Source organism: Poecile atricapillus, chromosome 7, assembly GCF_030490865.1.
Source record: "Poecile atricapillus isolate bPoeAtr1 chromosome 7, bPoeAtr1.hap1, whole genome shotgun sequence".
Lineage (NCBI taxonomy): Eukaryota > Metazoa > Chordata > Aves > Passeriformes > Paridae > Poecile > Poecile atricapillus.
Window position 1 is genome coordinate 24,115,213 of NC_081255.1, and position 18,235 is coordinate 24,133,447.

Below are 18,235 nucleotides of genomic sequence, written 5' to 3' on the forward strand. Positions count from 1 at the left end.
TATGGAAGGGGGAGGGGCAGCCATAATTGATTTCCGTCACTCAGGTGGTTCTGGTGTATAAAAAATTAATGCTTGATTCTCCCAACTAATCAGAGCTGGTTAACGTCCATCTGCTTCTGGGTTCAGGATGTCAGGAGACAAAGAAATTGGGCCACTTGCTACACACAGGGTGTATTGATATCAAGGCAGTTAAAAAAACAAGTTCCTCTATGGGAAGATAAAGGGACATTAAATCTTGGGTTTATAAAAATCAGGTTTATAAACCTGATCTTAGCCTTCCAAAAAAATTCATTCTGTGGAGACCTTGCATTGTAAGAGATGCAGAACATTTTTATTGTGTCCTGGCCAATACCTGTGCATTGGGCTGCAAAGGAAAGCACTGGCAGGCTACTGCCCTGGAAATCCTTCACTGAAATAGGAAGCTGCCTGGATTCTGAAGCACACAACAGCATGCATCCTGACAAAAGAGAGGGGCTGTCAAACCAGCTCAGCTGGGCCCCTTTGCTCAAAGCAAGGCTGGTCAACACTCTGGACCACACAGCTCAGAAGTGCTGCTCTGTCTTGATGTAGAGCAGCATGTCTGCCCAGCCAAGAGGAAAGCTTAGGTGTCCTCTCCCAACAGCACAAGCTAGCAAGGGAATACCATTTATGCTAAGACACCTGAACTGATTTAGCTGAGAAATGGCACTGCAACAGGCAAAGCTGCCTGTGTCTGCACATAACCTGTACTTACATGAGATAGGGCCAAGCTAGGAATTCAAAGCAGTTTAGATAGATCCATACCCTCCCAAAGAGGCAGCTACAGGCTGCTGAAACCACAGTGCGACACCAGGAGGCCTCTGTCAGGGGGATGTCACAGCACCCGCGCACAGTAGAGTGACCCAGGCACAAAATAGCCCAAGCCACACCACAGCCTACAAAATCTGAAGCATGCTGACATACACCCCTACAAAAATCCCCAAACCCCAACTCCCTCATCCCAGTAATTGAGGTTAGACTGGGACAACTTTCCTGTACAACCGAAAGCTTTGGCAGGGATGTGTCTATTCAGTACTTTGCCACTCAGTGCAAACAGGCTTCTGTCCAAAGTGAAGGACAAACCCCCTGGCAAACCACTGGCTCTCCACTCACACATTTCTCAGCCTCACAGACCAGTCAAGAGGCCAGAGGAGCCCACCTGCTCTTGTTTTCCACAAGATAAGCCCTTGCCAGGTGGCTGCACCCCAGTCTAACCAAGCACACACAGTGCCATCTCTCTCTGCCTCCCATCAGTGCAGGACAAACCAAACCTGTGTGCCTGTACTTTAAATTCACAAGCAGAAGCTGTGGAAAGACAGTATATCTGGAGAGCCCTGGGCTTTCACAGAAACCCTGAGACAGGTCCCATCTCCCTCCCTCTTTGCTTTCCTTCCACCCTCTCTGTTCTCTCAACCACCCCCAGACTTGTCACAGTGCAACAAGCCTATGAGCCACATATCACCTTTAAATATCAGCATGCATGAAGCAGGGACATGAGAGCAGGGAAGTGGGAACAGACAGAGCAAGCCTCCATCGCCTGTCAGGTAACACTAATGAATTTCAACACCAGCAGCCATTGCCTCAGACGGGCTGGTGAGAGGAGACAGAGTTACAGCAAGAAGCCTTTGCAGGAGCAGCCTGCCTTTTTTCAAAGCCCCCTCTGTTAATAAATGTCATTGTTGAGCAGGCTGCAGCAGTCCTCAAGCCAGGATGGTGTGGGCTGGGGGAGAGACAGGGAACTGACAGCATTCAAGATGCCTGGGCAGCACAGCCTTTTCTTCTGCTGCTTCCCCAGACAAGAGCCAGGAAAAGGAAGAAGGCGGGTCATTGCTGTTGGCATAAAGCTGTCTTCCATTAAGGCCCCAGTACCCAAATAACAAACCTCCACAAGGAGCCACAAGTGCAACCCAAACACCCTCCAGGCCTGTTCACTGGGACAAATGGATGGATGGATGGATGGATGGATGGATGGATGGATGGATGGATGGATGGATGGATGGATGGATGGATGAACGAACAGACAGTCCTGGAATGGGTAGAGGGGTGCAGAGACATCCAGACATACTGCCTGCATTCCTGACAGCAGCAAAGGGTTACAGAGCAGTCTGTCCCTTTGCTAACACAAATGCATTCTCGAGGCAGCACAGGGAGAAGCATCCAGCACAGGGCACTGTATGGCAACCGCACCGATGCACAACATGAAGGTCAATGCAAGTCTTCTTTACAAATGTCAACCTGTCATCTCTGGATATTAATGAGGGCTGACCAGCAGCTAAAATGCATCCATGCTCCATTAGTAATAAGAGAGACACGATGCAGGAGAAGAGCACACACCACGGCACATGGAGGCACCAGTGGGTCTGCAGGGCCCGAGGAGGTGTGGTGATGCACAACATAACTTAGGCCACTCCAGATGCCCAGGAAAGAAAGCAGTTGCCACACAAACCCCTTCACTGGAGTGTGTGTTCTTTTCCTGTCAATCTTTAATTGGATTAGTGTAATGAGGCTAAAAACACAGGCTAAGCAGCAAGGCTAATACCTGGCACTTTCAGATCTTCTTTCTTTTTCTGTGATGCCAATTCTGGACAGAGCTGTATTCTCTCTCTACTAGACAAATTCCTGTCTAGGAAGCCTAAAAGGCAAGCTGCAAGCCTTAACACTTAGGACTCATAGCAGCAAAGGCTGAAATATCTGAACACCCATCACATGCGAACAGTGTGATCCCTAGTCTCCAAATTTTTTCTGGGTACAAAGAAATTTGAGAGAACCTCAAGACCCTTGCTTTCCAAGGGGCTAGCCGGTGAATGGAAAAAGGTGTTAGCCTTTTGTAGCCAGAGCAACGTATACACTAGGGACATAATTCTGTCACAAAAAGCACATAGGGCAGGTGGCTCGTCGTGACTCGCTCATCCTGCAAAGCACTGTGTGCCTTCCACTGCCATCAACCTTAATGAAACATGAAGGCATTTAACACAAAGTGAGATCTGGCCCATTTATGGGTATCTGTCTGTGCATCAGCAAGATGCTGGCAGAGATGCTATCTCAACATTAAAAGCAAGGCTGTAACACAGCAGGTATACAGCCTCCAACAGAAGATGTTCATCAACAATTGCACACACATGATGCTACAATAAATCTATGTGCTACTTCTTAACAGCTTCTCTTAAAAAGATTCATAGCTCTATTCACTGGGCCTGATTCTGCTGCTAGGCATGTGGGAGTAAATCTAGAGTAACTTTACCTGGAGTTAGTAAACAGCCAGGGATAGCAGAATGAGAATTGAGCTTCTTGATTTTTAAATAAGTATTTAATACCCATGCAGGAAACCAGAGCTTGCTGACTCCATGGTTCAGCTGAGATCAGAAGTGCAGCACACAGAAGATTTGCACTACTCCTGATTGGTGGAGGGGTAGAGCAAATGCTCTCACCATCCCTTCCAGACATGGAGAACAACTAGGTGGACTTCCCTTTGACATCAGAAATGCATGACACTGCTCCCAAGAAAAGAGAAACTACCAAGTCTCCAAGGCTGAGGTTGCCTCCCCAGCCTTGGGAACTTGACCCTATAAAAAACCCCTACAACTGATTTTTACAGTTGTAGATTTTAAACTTGGTGTGAGAGTCCGTCTGCTTACTAAACATGACATCATACAGCATCTTATGAAGAGGAGTGTACAAAATTGAATACTATGTTCTCAGTGAAAGTCATGCATCATGATCACAGGCTGCAGCAGGTGAATGTCCTATTTGTCATCAGGAAAAACTATTCGCCATGCAGGTAATAAAGCACTGGAACAGACTGGTGGCAAAACCTCCTCTCCTGGAGACATTCAAACTCATCTGGAGAAAACTCAGAGCAACCCAATCTAAGTTTGAAGTTAGCTCTGCGTTGAACAGGTGGTTGGATTAGAGATCTCTATTTGAATTATTCTGTGAATCATGCTCCAGCAGAGCCTGATTACACAGAGCATGTGTCCTTTCTCTGTCTATACAGTCTCTTAATAAGTCTTTCATACACTAATTTAGTAATCGCATGGTTCTCTGCATACTAGCTGCTTTAAGAGGGAGCATTCAGACTCCGGCTGCAGAGCACTGTAATTACGCACTGAGTAAGGGAATATAACTGATGAAATGGATGTACCCGCAACACATCGTGTCTAAGCCCCCTCAAAACCAAAACATGCACAAAAACTAAGCTAAAATTAAATATGATTCTCCTCCCACTGTACAAATCCCATTGCAGAAGTATTTCTCTCCAGGAAACCTAAACATGCAAGAACTAGAGACAAGGTGCTACTCTGAACTAAGGAGACATGTCCTGTCGCAGGCCTTCTCTAGATCTGCTCTCCGACAGGCAAGAGGAAATCTTGCCTCTTCCAAGCCTTGCCTGTCCAGACCATTTAGCATATAAACTCTTCAGGACAAGGACTTCTCTGCTATGAGTCATAAACTGTTTAGTGCCTAATGGTAAAGCCTATAGACGCTTAAGATAATACAATCATGTCACTAAAAGGCCATTAGTCTCCAGTCTAAACAGCACTTTTCCAGTCACAGAGGGGATCTGTCAACCCAGGAAGGCAGGATAAGGGACGTGGGTGGTCAGCCAGGTCACTGGACTTGCAGACACCTGCTTAGAGCCCCTTAAGCCAGCAATTTGCTTCAGGCCTGCAAGAAAGAACCAACAGAAGCCCCAAGGAGGACAGATTCTGGCCAGAAGGCATGGAGGAAAACCATGGCAGCTCTAGCAATCAAGTTTTGTCTTTTGGGCTTTCTTGAGCCACCCAAATCAGCTGAAAACCCCTGTCTGCCAGGTCTGTCTCCACATTCAGCCATAGTTGTGGTTGTACCACTTGCAAGGGGAGGAGCCCCTCATCCAGAGGGAGTCTCCAGCCTTCTGCATCACTTCTCTTTACAATCACTGAAGCAGACAATTTATTTACAAGAAAAGATGCCATTCTGTTTTGTGACCCTGTTTGAAGCCCTCTTCCTTCCTGGCATCATCTCTGTCTTCCTCTGGCACCACATCACCCAGTTCTACTCTCTCAACTGACTTCTGAGATTGCTCCTTCTTCCCACTCCCCACTAAAAGGAAGAGAGAAATCCTAATAGAAGCCAGTGGGATGGGGTAAACCACCTTTTTGTGCCCTCTGACGATACACAACCCAAAATTGTACACACAGCAACTTCATGGGCTCTGATGCTGTCAGCACTGGGGAGACGAGCACGTTGGGCAGCAGGGTCTGAGCACAGGTTTCTGTGCAAATTACACATGCACAGGGGAAAACAAGTTTATCTTTTCTTCATAGGGAAGAGACTGCTCCCACCTCCAAGCACAAGCTGCCATTAGTATTTGCTTCGCCAGAGAGAAGGAGCAGCGAATCCTCCAGAGCAAAGGACAAGTGCAGCAATTAGGATGCAGGGGCTGCGGGAGCTGTTTAACAGCACGACCCAGAGGTCAGTGCCGCTGACTCCCAGCCCTGCATAAATATTGTATGAGTCGGGGAGAGGGGCTGTTACGGCCACCCTCAGCGCCAACCCTCCCCCATCCATCGCCACTCTGCATCCAGCTTGATACGCCAGCAACATTATTTACCGATGTGACAGTCAGGAAAATCACTTTAGTAACTAAGGGAATGGGAATGAGGGCTGCACAGTAGAGCAGGCGTCTGGGAGCAGGCTTCCATCCGCACATTCTGCCTCCCCTTACAGCCCTGCCAAACTGCACGGCCTGTTCTCAAACTGCTGCATGAAATACCACCAGGAACAAGGAGGGGAGGGGAGGCAGGGCTCCCCTCTCAAAGCTTGCCCAGGGGTTTGATTATCAATACTGCTGAAGGATGCTTCAGCCAGCAGCTGCCTTCCAGTTTCCTATCAGTATCTCTGCTAGACCCATCCTTTGGAGGGAGCTTTATAATCAATATAATGAGAGGTTTTAGGAACTTCCCTCAGACTCTGCAGACCTGCAGAAGGGTGCCCACTCCAACACAGCCACAGGGGCTCATCCCTGCAGAAACTCCCCCAGCTGCTCTATGTGATACCAGCCACCTTCCTCACACGTGACCTGTTCACTCCTCATTCCCTAAAGGATTGTTTTCACCTGCAGCTTCAGTCACACTGAACCTTCTCTACTGAATCTTGGAACATCCTCATTCTTCTGCCTACTGTTTTTGCTGGACATGCCAAGTAACTGCACATTTGCTGTGATACTCTGCACAAATATGAACATATCTCAGATTCACCAAGACTGAAGGCTCCTGAGGACAAGGACATGGGCCATTCTCCAACTGTACCAGCAGCCCATGAATTCCTAGGGGCATGCTGCTAATAAACATTAATGCCCAGGGCAACACATGAGAGCTGCAAGATGAAAAACACAGCTTGGATGTACTTCTGCCCATGATACCTCTCCAGAATTTTTAAATTTTTCTGTGTCTGGTTGCTGAATCCAGGGAAAGCAGAAGCCCTGTCTTACCATTAGCAACTTTTAAAAACTCACTGTGCAATTAATGGGCTTAACTATTGATGGCAAAGGCAGGGAAGGGCAGAAAGAAAGAGCCAACAAGGAAGGAATGATGTGGGGGTGGCAGGCACCAAAGGTCTCCGAAGATCTTCCCCCAGCCTAGAGCAGAGAAAGAGCCCCTAGCCGCTCTGCCGCTCCCACGGCCCTGCTCTAATGCTCCCTGACATGCCTCTGAAGACAGCGAGCTGTTTGCAGTCACCACCGTGATTTGTTAGTAATTATTTTCACGGTGTCACATTGCTGTCACTCTCTTAACAAAGAGACAGGCAGCCTGAGGCTGCCTGCAAGAAAGAACCAACAGAGAAAAGGAATTGTCAGGCACCCAGGGATCCTCTTTGCTTCCTAGGTTTCACAACCAGAGTCCTTACCAGCTTCTAAAGCAACTTCTGAGGAGAAGTGGCAAGTCAGAATCATCTCCCATCCTGGTCACAGGAAGAGGAATTAATTACTTAGCCCCTTCTCAATTTCACCTTACCTGTAAATCCAGTGCAAGACCCAGGTGCTTAGAGCCCCTTAAGCCAGCAATTTGCTTCAGGCCTGTAGCAAACGCAAAACAGCTTAGGCAATTGATGACTTTTAGTGCTCTCCTTGCAAGTCCCAATTTCTTTTCATGTGGTCTTGCTATTAGAAAGTGCTTCCCAAACACAGCAATCCTGATGACAAACCCCTGCCTAAGTCTATCACCCTCACACATTAACCCTCCAGACTGTTCACATGAGCTCTTCCTACACCAGACTCATTAATTCCAACACACTGCTGTGCTCCGCATGGCAGTAACATTTCACTTGGCATTTCACAATGCCAGGGGACCTCAGCAGCTTCCTCACACCTGAAATACACAGTCTAATGGCTTGCTGCCTCTGTTTTCTCATATACAGCACAGTGACTTGACAAAGAACTTCCCTGCTTGAACCACCTCCAGTCCATCCATCCAACCTTCGGCTGACTTGTCAGTCAGTCTAAGGTAATCACTCCTTTTCCAGTAAACATGGTGCTTGCTTGGGCCCCCAAGGAATGGAGGTTCCTTTGGCACCTGAAGTGTCACATGAAATAAGGATATAGAGATGAAAGACTGAGACACCTGACCAGGAAACCTTTAAAGCCCTCTTGAGCTCTGTGCAGAAACCAAGTGGACTTCCTTCCAACAATTCCAAGTCAGAACTACTCCCAGTATAAGTGCTCTTCCCATGCCTGCTTACTGATGGTGCACAAGGGTCAGTCTCTGTAGCCATGGGGAAACCTGGGTATTAATTCACCCTCTTAGCATAGAGAGAGTTTAGAAATATGAAGCCTCACAGTCTAAGGAAAACCTTCCTACAATTAACTGCATGGAAGAGCTCTGACTCAGAGGGCAGCTCCTTTTCAGAGGTCCTTCTAGTAACCAAGAAATGGCATATACATGTTGTGAAGAATTAGGATCACCATTGGGAAGCTAAATGGTCCATAAAATGTAAAAGTTCTCTTTAGAGCTAAGAGCATTGTGAGCTGGAGGAGAGGTCTTGGCAACCTCCCACCAGCCTACTCCATCCACCCACTCTGGAGGGACAGATGTGACTCCAGGCAGGGATGAGGAACTGAACTCAGCTGGTGCCCAGGCACCTTGGGCATGCTGGCTGACAGTCAACTGAAACTTGGTTCAACATTCAGGTGGAAAAACCAAAGCGAGGAAATTAGAGATGACCAAGAGGCACCTATGGAGGAGAAACGAAGGGTGTCCCAGGGTGCAGGTGACAGGCAGACAGGAAGAGAAATCCTTGCTCCAAGAGAGGCAAAGCTGGTAGGACCAAGGTGGGATGAAGTCCTGGGCAGGATGAGCTTCTGGGACCCTGCCAGGACATCACCCTGCTTCCTCTGTCTTCTTCCCACAGACTTCTCTATTCTGCTTTCTTCTACTACCACTGCCAATATGCCTCACATCAGTGCTAACACCTGGTCCACATCAGTGTCTGAGCACATGACACTGCCTTTGGGGTGCCAGGCTGCTGATGGCAGCACCTGGGCCAAACACTGGAAAAGGTGACTCCAAGATGAAATGGACTCAGCCCAAAAAAGTTAGTCTGCAGCTCTGGTGTCCTCCCAAGTCCTGCATGCACCTGGTCATTCACTCCTGAGGATACGGTGTGACTGGACAAGGCACAGGAGAATATGCTGGAGGGAAAATACCAGGGATGACCTCAAGATGGCCCAGTAGGTCTTTGCCAGCCAGAAGCCTCAGGAGGAACAAGACTGAACCCATCCAGGAAAATGGCTCCCAAAAGGAAAGAAACATCCAAACAAAATAAAACATCTTCAAGAAAGCTATAGACTCACACAGCAGAGCAAGTGAAAAAGGAAGGATGCTGCTCCCAGGCTGGCAGCTTCAAGCAGAGCTCTCCAGGCAGAGGAGCCATAAGCAGGTCTCTCCCAGCTAAGCCACTGAGAGGGTAACATTGGTGCCAACACACAACTTCAGCTTCAGCTGCGAAGTAAGAAGAGCTGGGATCCAAAAGAAGACAGCTGACACTTCAGAACCAGCATGAAACACTATGGCTGTCTAACACTAGAAAAATTAAGCTGCTTTAAGAGAAAGTGAACACTTTGTGGAACTAATCCTGTTTTTCATACATGCCACAAACAAAATTCAGACAGCAAACAGTCCTCCAGCAATTGTCCTCTGCAGTCCCAAGCCAACCAACTTTTCAATTCCCCAAGGAATCTGGGGCACAGAACCACCACAATCATGAACTGCTATTAGAGGGATCTCATACAGACAGAGGATAGGGTGTGTTTTTTATCAAGTACCCATTATACATTCATTGATTTTGAAACCATTTTGCCTGAATTCACTAAAATGCTGGACATAGAATTCACCTGAGTGATTCCTGGTGCAGAGGGAATCATGGCTCCCTACTCAATGAGCAGATGACATTGAGATCATCGATTTACATCCAATTCAGTGTGACTGTTTCCAAACAGTTTGAGTTAAGTTACCCAGGGGTAGAAAATCTACCTTCTCCACTTATTACTCCATCCCAATGGTTCAGTGCTGGAAATAAAGCACAAGATACAATGCCTATTTCATTCTCCCCTACACTGCAAGTTTATTTGTAAGTTTCTCCAGCATCTTTCACGCTGCTTCCAACTGCTTTGGTCTTAATTCCCAGGTAGAAGAGTCCTGCTCCCCAGAGTGCACTGGGCACCACAGCTCAATAAATCTGGAGCCACTATAGCCCTGACTATGACAAATGTCTTTGCTATGATGTGCCAGATATGGAACAGACCTGGTGACAGTCCATTGCATGACGACCCCTACGCAAAGATTTCATGTCTAAAGCTTAACCCAAAGGCATTCCCAGACATCTTGGACAATGTAACTTGCAGAAACCGAAACAACCAATTTCAAATAAAGACAAGAACAGGAGTCAGCCAGGGTAACTGGTACATAAGGATAACAGAAGTCAAGCCTGGTATATTCATTTTAAATAAGAATGTACAGAAGAGCAGGAAGGGGAATCTTAAAATCCAAATTTTTTTTTGCATAAGTGATATCATTTTCTTTAAAAACAAAAAGCTGGACTGCAGGGTCGCAGAAGTGAATGGGGTCAGTGCTATTGCCTGTAAGTGCTCACAAGGCTCCCTTGCTTAGCTCTGGCAAAGCACTTTAGGATGTAATTACATGAACAACTCCATCAGCAAAGCTGACTCAAAAGGTTCCTGACCCTGGATACTCAGTCCCATCCCTTCACTGTAGTTCACACCACACTCTTTGTTCAGCCAGTGTAACTGTGTGAAGAGATACAGCATAGGCTTGTTCAGCAAAATGATCCCCACTAAAAAAACACCACCAAGCTAATCCAAAGATCTTAGTTGGAAAGGAATTATTTTATTATCTTTCAGTTACCAGATCTTTCCTATTACTCTCAATTCTGAACATACCTCTTGCCCTGCTGCCACACAGCCAGGCCACCCTTCCTCACGACTACCCAAGCATTCCCACTCATTCCAGTCAGTGGCCATCTGAAATTTCTCTCCAAGGCAGTCTACCAACCCCTTCCTGGTCCTGTGATAAAAACAGCACATACAGAGGACACTAACACCAACAATTCTTTTCCATTCTGATCTCAAAAATGTCCAGAACAGAAGTCTGGAAAGAGCAACCCATTGCCACACTTGGAGCTGGTCTGAGAAGACAAGCATCCTCCCCAGCCTGTGTAACTTGCAAGGAAAGAATTAAAACAGTAAGACAAAATTAAGCAATGGTATAATTTACTGCTTAGAATTTACTAATATCCAACTTAAGAAGAACACCAAGGGCTATAAACATTTTGAGACACTTCACTATGTTTTATCACTATATTAGAGAGTACTTGCCTTTTAACACTTATTTAAGAAAATAAAAAACTTCTGAGCAGTAGTTTCCTGTGAAGACATAAATTAGCATGTTCTGATCAGCCGCAGTAAGTGCAATACAAGCATCTTCATGTCAGAGTTATATAGACCAAAGCCTACATGTACTTTTAGCTATGCTCAGTGCATTTACAGAAGAATCCAAATCTGGAAGGAGAAGGATTAACTGATGCTTCTGACATTATGGTGCAGGTCTGAGATTTGGGACATAAGACTTCAGCTCTGCCTCTACCTGCCTGCACAGCCACAAGCATATCACTTAACCTCACCGTATTTCAACTCTTTATCTATGAACACATGGTAAAAATGCCTCTTTCGTTGCCAAGATTAATTCACATTGTGTTTAAGAGCCCACAAACTGGTTCCGCACACAGAGGAAAGCAATTTGACATTTCAGCAGAGATAAACTACACTAAAGAGCTTATATTACAAGGGCTCAACTCTGGCAGATACTAAGTACCCTCTTTTCCACTAAGCCCGTCTCCTGCAGTCAGCAGTTCCCTCAGCCCCTTCAGAGGCATGTTACCCTCGCCACCCAATGCCACATCAATGCTATTTGCTTAATGACTAGTGTCAGTTCCAACCTAGGTGCAGAATGAGGTCCAAGCACTAAAGCAGACGACATTGGTATCTGAATCCATCCCTGGAGCTGTTAAAGTTGGACTATGGCTCCTTGCAACAGGCTAAAGGAATCCTCCCACTGAGCATGCAGAGGCCTGAGGACCGTGTGTCTAACGAGGCTGTATCCCCACTCATATTTTAGCTTGGCAGGTCTGGTGCTCCTTTCATCTTTTGCTTCAGGTAGCTCTCTTTAATTAATAACATTTCTGAGTCGACACAGGGAACTTTCCACCCAGAATGAATGGCCCTCTCTCATTAGAACCATGACTTGTCATGATGTATTCAAGAGCAGAAGTGTGATTCATTCCCTTGTCTGGGAATGAGGGGTGTTGCTGGGGGGTGGGGGGGAGAAGAGTCTCTGTAATGAGTGACTGATATTTGCTGAAGTTGATATGCGACTCTGTCGGCTTGAACTGCCTTGTCAGGACAAGCCTTCAAGAAAGGTGATGTTCCTACTCAAGAGGTTTTCCTCATTAAAGAAATTGCATCTTAACAAGAGGGAAGGGGAGGGCTGGCAGGAGAGCTGCTGTCTCCCTGACTCCAGCCTGATTCATACACACCAAGAACTGAAAGCAGGTTGATCCAAGCACAGCCAGTAGAGGATCAGCGCTCCATTTAGGAGCCCTCTCACACAATGGACTCTCTCCAGCAGCAACCAAATCCCTCCGACAGCTGCACCTTCTGATGGGGCACCACACCCATGACAAAGCCTTTGACAGCATGGCCAAGGACCTTGACTCATGCTAAATCTCCATAAGCCTTTCCCAGGCGCTTGGTACTCAGGGCACCCAGAACTTCCTGTTCTGGGCACCCAGCTCCTTGTGACTAGTGCTCCCTGTTGTCTGAAGGAAGACAGACAAACAGCTCTGTGGCCTTCCAAGGAAGCTCCAGTGCTCAAGAGCAACCAAATCTGTAGCCACACAGTGCCTCATTTCCTGAAGATCCCTGAGTCAAGCAGAGGCTTTACTGATCCGTTAGCAGCTGAGTTTACATCTTGAATCCTGCAGACTCAGCAGTGCCAGACACCATCAGCAGAGAGCAGTACCCTGACAATCATTGCTCCTCTGGTGCCTTTTGTTTGAGCTAGGAGTGCTACACACATTGCAACTCCTCACTCAGGCAGAGCTATTTCCCCACCTTATCCCTATATTCAACACTGACAGGCCTGAAGATTCCTCCTTGTTACAGCCACTTTCCTACATCCAGGTTGCTCATCCCACTGTGCCTCCCTGGCACCTACCAGTGGTACCTACTGGAAGCCCTCACAGTAGACAGATCAGTTCAGAAGTCACCATGCCTCAGCTCTAGAACAGCACATGCAGACAGAAGCCAAACTAAATGTCCAGGTCACTGCTGGAGAAGCCAGGAACAAAGCTGCACGGTTTACCGGCCAAGCTAAGGACAACGGAGGACAGGAACTCTAAACCACTCAATGTATGGGCAAGAGGACTGCAAGCAGCTACGCAAGCTATGCATAGCTATGCAAGCAGCTGTCATTACTAAGGAAGCTGAGAAAAGAAAGAGTAGAGTTAGGAGTGGACCTGTCACAAGTGCTGGCTCCTTAAGCCCGGAAGCGTTGCACTCACCTCAGTGTCCTCAATTCCCCTGGAACCCAGCCAGGTTTCTACCATGTAATGCTTTCAACAACACTCCTCCAAATGCGGACAAATAGCACCACCTCCCTTCCTACTGCCCCAATGCCTTTGGTGACCAGTGTGTGGTCTCAACATGGTAGCATCAGCTACACTGAAGGTCTTGCAGGGAAGCATGGGGTGATTCCCTGGAATACCTCATGGATGTTCTATGTCTCTGAGGCTCTGTCTCCCTGTCTGAGCAGCCTTGTTTCAGTTCTCTGCTTTCTCTCTTTAAAAAGAGATGCTCAGTTCTGCTTTGCTAAACCCTATTTGGCAATGTGTCTAAACACATGCAAACTTAATTAGTTCAGGAGGGAGACTCGGCATTTGTGGTGACGGATAAAAGTAATGGGAAATGAGACAAGTCAGAGCTGGCAGGGAGTCCTCACTCGAGCCTCATCCACTGGCATGGTGCTAATCAGATGTGACGCTACACGCTGCAGCTCCAATCGGCGATGGAGCAGCGTGATGTGCTACTCACCAGGCAGCTGCAGCCAGGCTCCTGCTATCCATGTGCTTGGAAACACAGAATGTATTTTCTGCTTTGCCCTGGAGATGCTTCAGGATTGAATTCTGAAGTTAATGGTTTAAAAAAAAATTTTAAAAGGAAGGGGGAGAAATGAACCACTCGCAACAACCTCATGGCCAGGAGTGGAGTCTTCTTTTCCAGATGACTAGTGAGGGACAATCCATGCGAGAGACCACTGCAAATGGTGAATAGCGTATCTCCACTCCAGAACAGCATGTCCCTCTGAGCCAGCTCACCTCACAACCCCAATGGCTCACCAGAAATGGGGCTCATCTTTACCTCTATTTGCCTGCTGTAGAGCTCTGAAGAAGAAGGAAAAAAAAAAAAAAAAAAGCCACCCAACACATCCAGGTTGCTCCTTCCATATGGACACCAAGTTAGGATGTCATTACCTGGGACTTGTCAGCCCACTGTGAAAGCGATGGAAAGATGGGCTTGGAGCAAAGATAACTGTTTCTCACAACCATCAACAAAGTGGTAAATTGGACTCTCACAACAGCAATACAGGAGTAAAGAACAGAGAAAATAGAATACATGAGAAATAGAAGTTTAGTACAGCAATTGTGCTAGTCTCTAACAGAAGCTTAAACATGATATATGAAGAAAAATAACTCACTTCTAATTTAAGCAACTAACACAGGAACTTGCAATATATATGAGCTCTAGACACAGCCTGAGCAGAGACCCAGATTCTGACTCAAAAGTTCAAATACCGCCCTTCTGTCTCTGGAGCCAATTTCTCATCTCCACTAGTGCTTGTGCTGAGCTTTGGACCCCATATCTCCTGTTCCACTAATCACACCAAGAAAAGGCAAGGAGCTGCCACTCTGCAAAGACTACTCGTCAGGGAAGAACTGGTGCTGATTGCTCCTAGACTATGTGCAGTTTGTTTAGGCTTCCAGCTTGGGGAAACCAATGTCACAGTGAAAACCAAGTAACACTACTAACGAGTTGTGGCTGTCAGTTTAGGATGGGATGTGTCAAGCCCATGCTTTACTGGTGTGATAACAACAGGAGTCTATCCAGCACCACAGGGAAATGAAAAGCTGAAGCAAGATTATACGAATCCAAGGGAATTCAACTCTATAGGACACTGATCTGCAAACACTTTGGAGATTGAAATAATTTAATTTCTGGACATTTAGTTCCATTCTTATAATAATATTTTTAGGTTTTGGCCTAGCTATTTTTCTAACAAAACATCCACATACACTGACACTTGCAGATCCTAGTGCAGGTCCCCACCTGCTACTTGCCAGATATTCACCCAGCTGATGAAGATGACCTTAACGATAAGACCACCACTGGAGCATGCCAGACCTGGCTTATACTCTGTTCCAAAGATTACTCTGTGATTCATATTGAGTTACTGTGCCAAAATGACAGAAAAAGTCTTAAATGCAGGAAGTCAGGTAAAGATCATCACTTGATCATCCATGTATGTACTCAGAAATATCCATCCCTTTGGAAAGCATATTGGATAAAAGGCAAAATGTCACAAAGCTCCAGTTTAAACTTTTCTTGGGGTTCTGAAAGGCTTCACTCACCACAGGGAATATCCTAGGCAGTGATCTTGCACTCTGCCCAGCACCCACCTGTCTTCTGAAACAACTCTCCTCTCCCATTTACGCATGGCAAACAACAATTTCCCTAAGAAACAATGACTAGGAACAGTTGGAGGCTTGCAAGGACAAAGACATATGCACTACAGGCAAGCATGGAGCAATAAAGCCCAGGAAAATCTCCCTTCCCTCCCATACTCACATCACTTTCAAATCCCAGTCTCCACAGGTCACAAAAATCGACTTGACGCTGGGATCTAAGAGGCCTTCCTTTGCCATCCACTCGTCAACCCTCTGAAAGGAAGGCAAGAAAAGGGGATGAGTTTTTCAGAGACAGGCCGAGCCACAACAGTTAAACTCAGATAAGCTGCTTGCAATCAAGAGAGAAGAAAATTGTGATCTTATCCAACCTCTCCCTCTCTCTCTTCTCTCTTTGCTTGCCATCTCAACAACAGCACGTTTGGACCTTTGAAGATTTCTGATAGGAGACATCAGGCAACCAGAGGAGAGATGATCTTATCAGACACCGCAGCAGCTCTGCTTGTGGAGGGATGAAAGTTGTGCAGCGTTAACGGGACGATACAACTGTGCTGTTACCTGGCATTTCTCCTCTCCCTGTACCAAAGAGGCTCATAGGGAACATAACTTGTGTCCCCTCCAGTGAGGAGAAAAGACAGGTATATTGAGATGACATCCCTCCCCTACAGCATTTTTCACATACTCTAATTCATATAGTACCAGGGGGATATGGGAAGAGGGAAAAATGGAAAGGATGGGTACACATAGGCACTGTGTGGTAGTAACAAGCAAAGCCAGGTATCCCCCTCCTCTCTAGGCTGGATCCTTCTCTCCTTCTTACAGTTCTGAAGAAGTGCTTGTTCAGGGTAGTGTGGGTTTAGAGTGGATCCACTATTCCTGATCAAATTCCCACAGGGACAGATATTCTGGGTCCTCTTCAGAAATGGGCTGTGTTAACCTGGAGGATGCAACCCACCTCAGGGATTAAGGAACTAACCTAGACTAGAAGCCCTGCATAGACAGAAGCCCTGCACAGACACTCATTCCAGCTAAAACTAGCAAATGACTTGCCCAAAATCTTAGAGTGGCAGGCAATCAACTGTTATTACACAACCTCACTATCAGTATTTGCAATGCTTGAGCAACAGAAATCCCTCCTCTTTTGCCTTGCTTCACACCTTCTACTCCCAAGTAAACCAGCATGCCTCAGAAGCTGCCTGACCTGAATCTCATTTTATCCTACAAGCATACTGCTGAATGAGCACCTTTTCTGTCCAAATAAAAAAAAAAAATCCACATAAGCATTTCCATACTCAAAGAGGCTTTCATAGAAACAGAACAAATCATTTTCTGGAATACTCCAGTAGTGATCTACATTCATCCATCCAGGCAAAGAGGGCTCCTCTCCTGGGGGAAACAGGCACATGCATCTATATGTTTATGGACAAGCAAGACTGCTATGTCTCTCTGGAGAGCTGGGGGTTTGCATGGATGAGAGACATCACCTCTGCAGAGCACCATCTTCAGTCTCATGTCACTGCCACAGCCTTTCCTGCCGGGGGTCGATGCTTCTTCCTGTGACTGACTGTACAACAACCCTCAGAGTGAAACTCCCCAGAAAAGCAGCACCCAGCCTCTCAGCCACACTCCCTTTGGCTGAGAGGATCGCCCAGCAAGCCTCACATGAGCCTGCCGGGAGTTAGGGACAGCAGTTTTAACCTTTCTAAACTCCCTGATGTGAGCGCCCATCAAATGCTGTCTCCATGGAGGATTTTTAACACCTTTAATTTGATTTCCTCAGATAAGCAATTGTTGCAATTACTCTGATTAGGAACAATTAGGTAACACAGCAGTGGCAATCCTGACAGAGATGACGCATCAAACACCAACCTGCAGCCCAACTAGGCTCTGCTTGAGGAGGTTTCCTTCACTATCTGACTGCCAATGAAAGCTATTGATGGAGAAATACTTCCAAGCTAATTAAGCCTTAAATGCTCTAGGAATTCCACATTAAGCAGATGGTATTATTAGGGCTGTATCTGCATTCACACATCCTTTAGATTAGATTTCAGAAGCATTTTCTTTCTATACTACATGTATTATTGAGCATTTAAATAGGTAGAAAAAATAATTTAATAAAGTGCTGAGGAAAGGGAAAATAAATGAAAGCAGAATCTCTAAGAGCAGTGGTCTTGAGTAATGTCTTGGTGCTTTAAAACTGGCTCAAGAAAGAATCGCCTCTTCTCCTATCTACTGGCAGGAGTTTGGATATCTTGTCAGCACCCTTGACATGAACAGCTGGAGATGACAGATCAATGGTTCAATAATCTCAGCAGTGTGTCACCAGTGTGACAGCAAATGTTATTCTAATGAAGCTGTAATCATAGTCAAATTACGCGGTTCGATTCTCAGAAAGGGGAGGGTGCAGGGAAAGAGATGAAGAGGGGACTACAGGACCAGAGGTCAGAGTTTGAGAACTAAAGGTTACTCTGCTTACCTCAAGCACTTGCTGGAGGCTCGGCTGCCCATCCACCATGCCTTGAATAATCCCAGTCAGCTGAAACAGAGACAAACGGAAAGCAGTCACCAGAGCAGCACTCAAAAGATCATTAGAGAGGTCTACTCTCCTGTCCATCTTTCTGCAACCAAAACATGCTCCTGTGACCCACATGGATGTTGCTGAGGAACCAGCCACAGCAGAGTGACTCTGGCAGCTCCCCAGCCACAGGCAAGGGCACAGCTTCATCCCAAACACAGAAATGTAGTGGTGCTCCTACCCACATCACAAAACTCTCAGCATGGCAGGGTCCACTTGGGGAGCAGTGTCATGCACCAGCATGATGCCCTTTTTCAACAAGCCTTTCAGCAGTTTAGGTGTTGCCTTGATGTACACAGGCAGTGGTAACTACCAAGGTGTCTGGACATTCCTCTGCTAGGAGGACACCAA

The 18,235-nt window shown here is 46.5% G+C and overlaps 1 protein-coding gene across 6 annotated transcripts in view; it reads right to left on the bottom strand.

The window, feature by feature from the left end:
• ERI3 (ERI1 exoribonuclease family member 3) overlaps positions 1-18,235 on the bottom strand; it is a 130,505-nt gene that overhangs the window by 82,747 nt on the left and 29,523 nt on the right. For all 6 annotated transcript variants that reach the window (XR_009278036.1, XM_058843317.1, XM_058843315.1 and 3 more), the window contains 2 exons: positions 17,786-17,845; positions 15,473-15,564 (listed from right to left, as the gene is read on the bottom strand). Coding sequence is in view for 5 of the 6 variants with exons in the window: in XM_058843317.1 (XP_058699300.1) it covers positions 15,473-15,564; positions 17,786-17,845 (152 nt within the window). In the remaining variant the exon portion in view is untranslated. The remainder of the gene's footprint in view (positions 1-15,472; positions 15,565-17,785; positions 17,846-18,235) is intronic.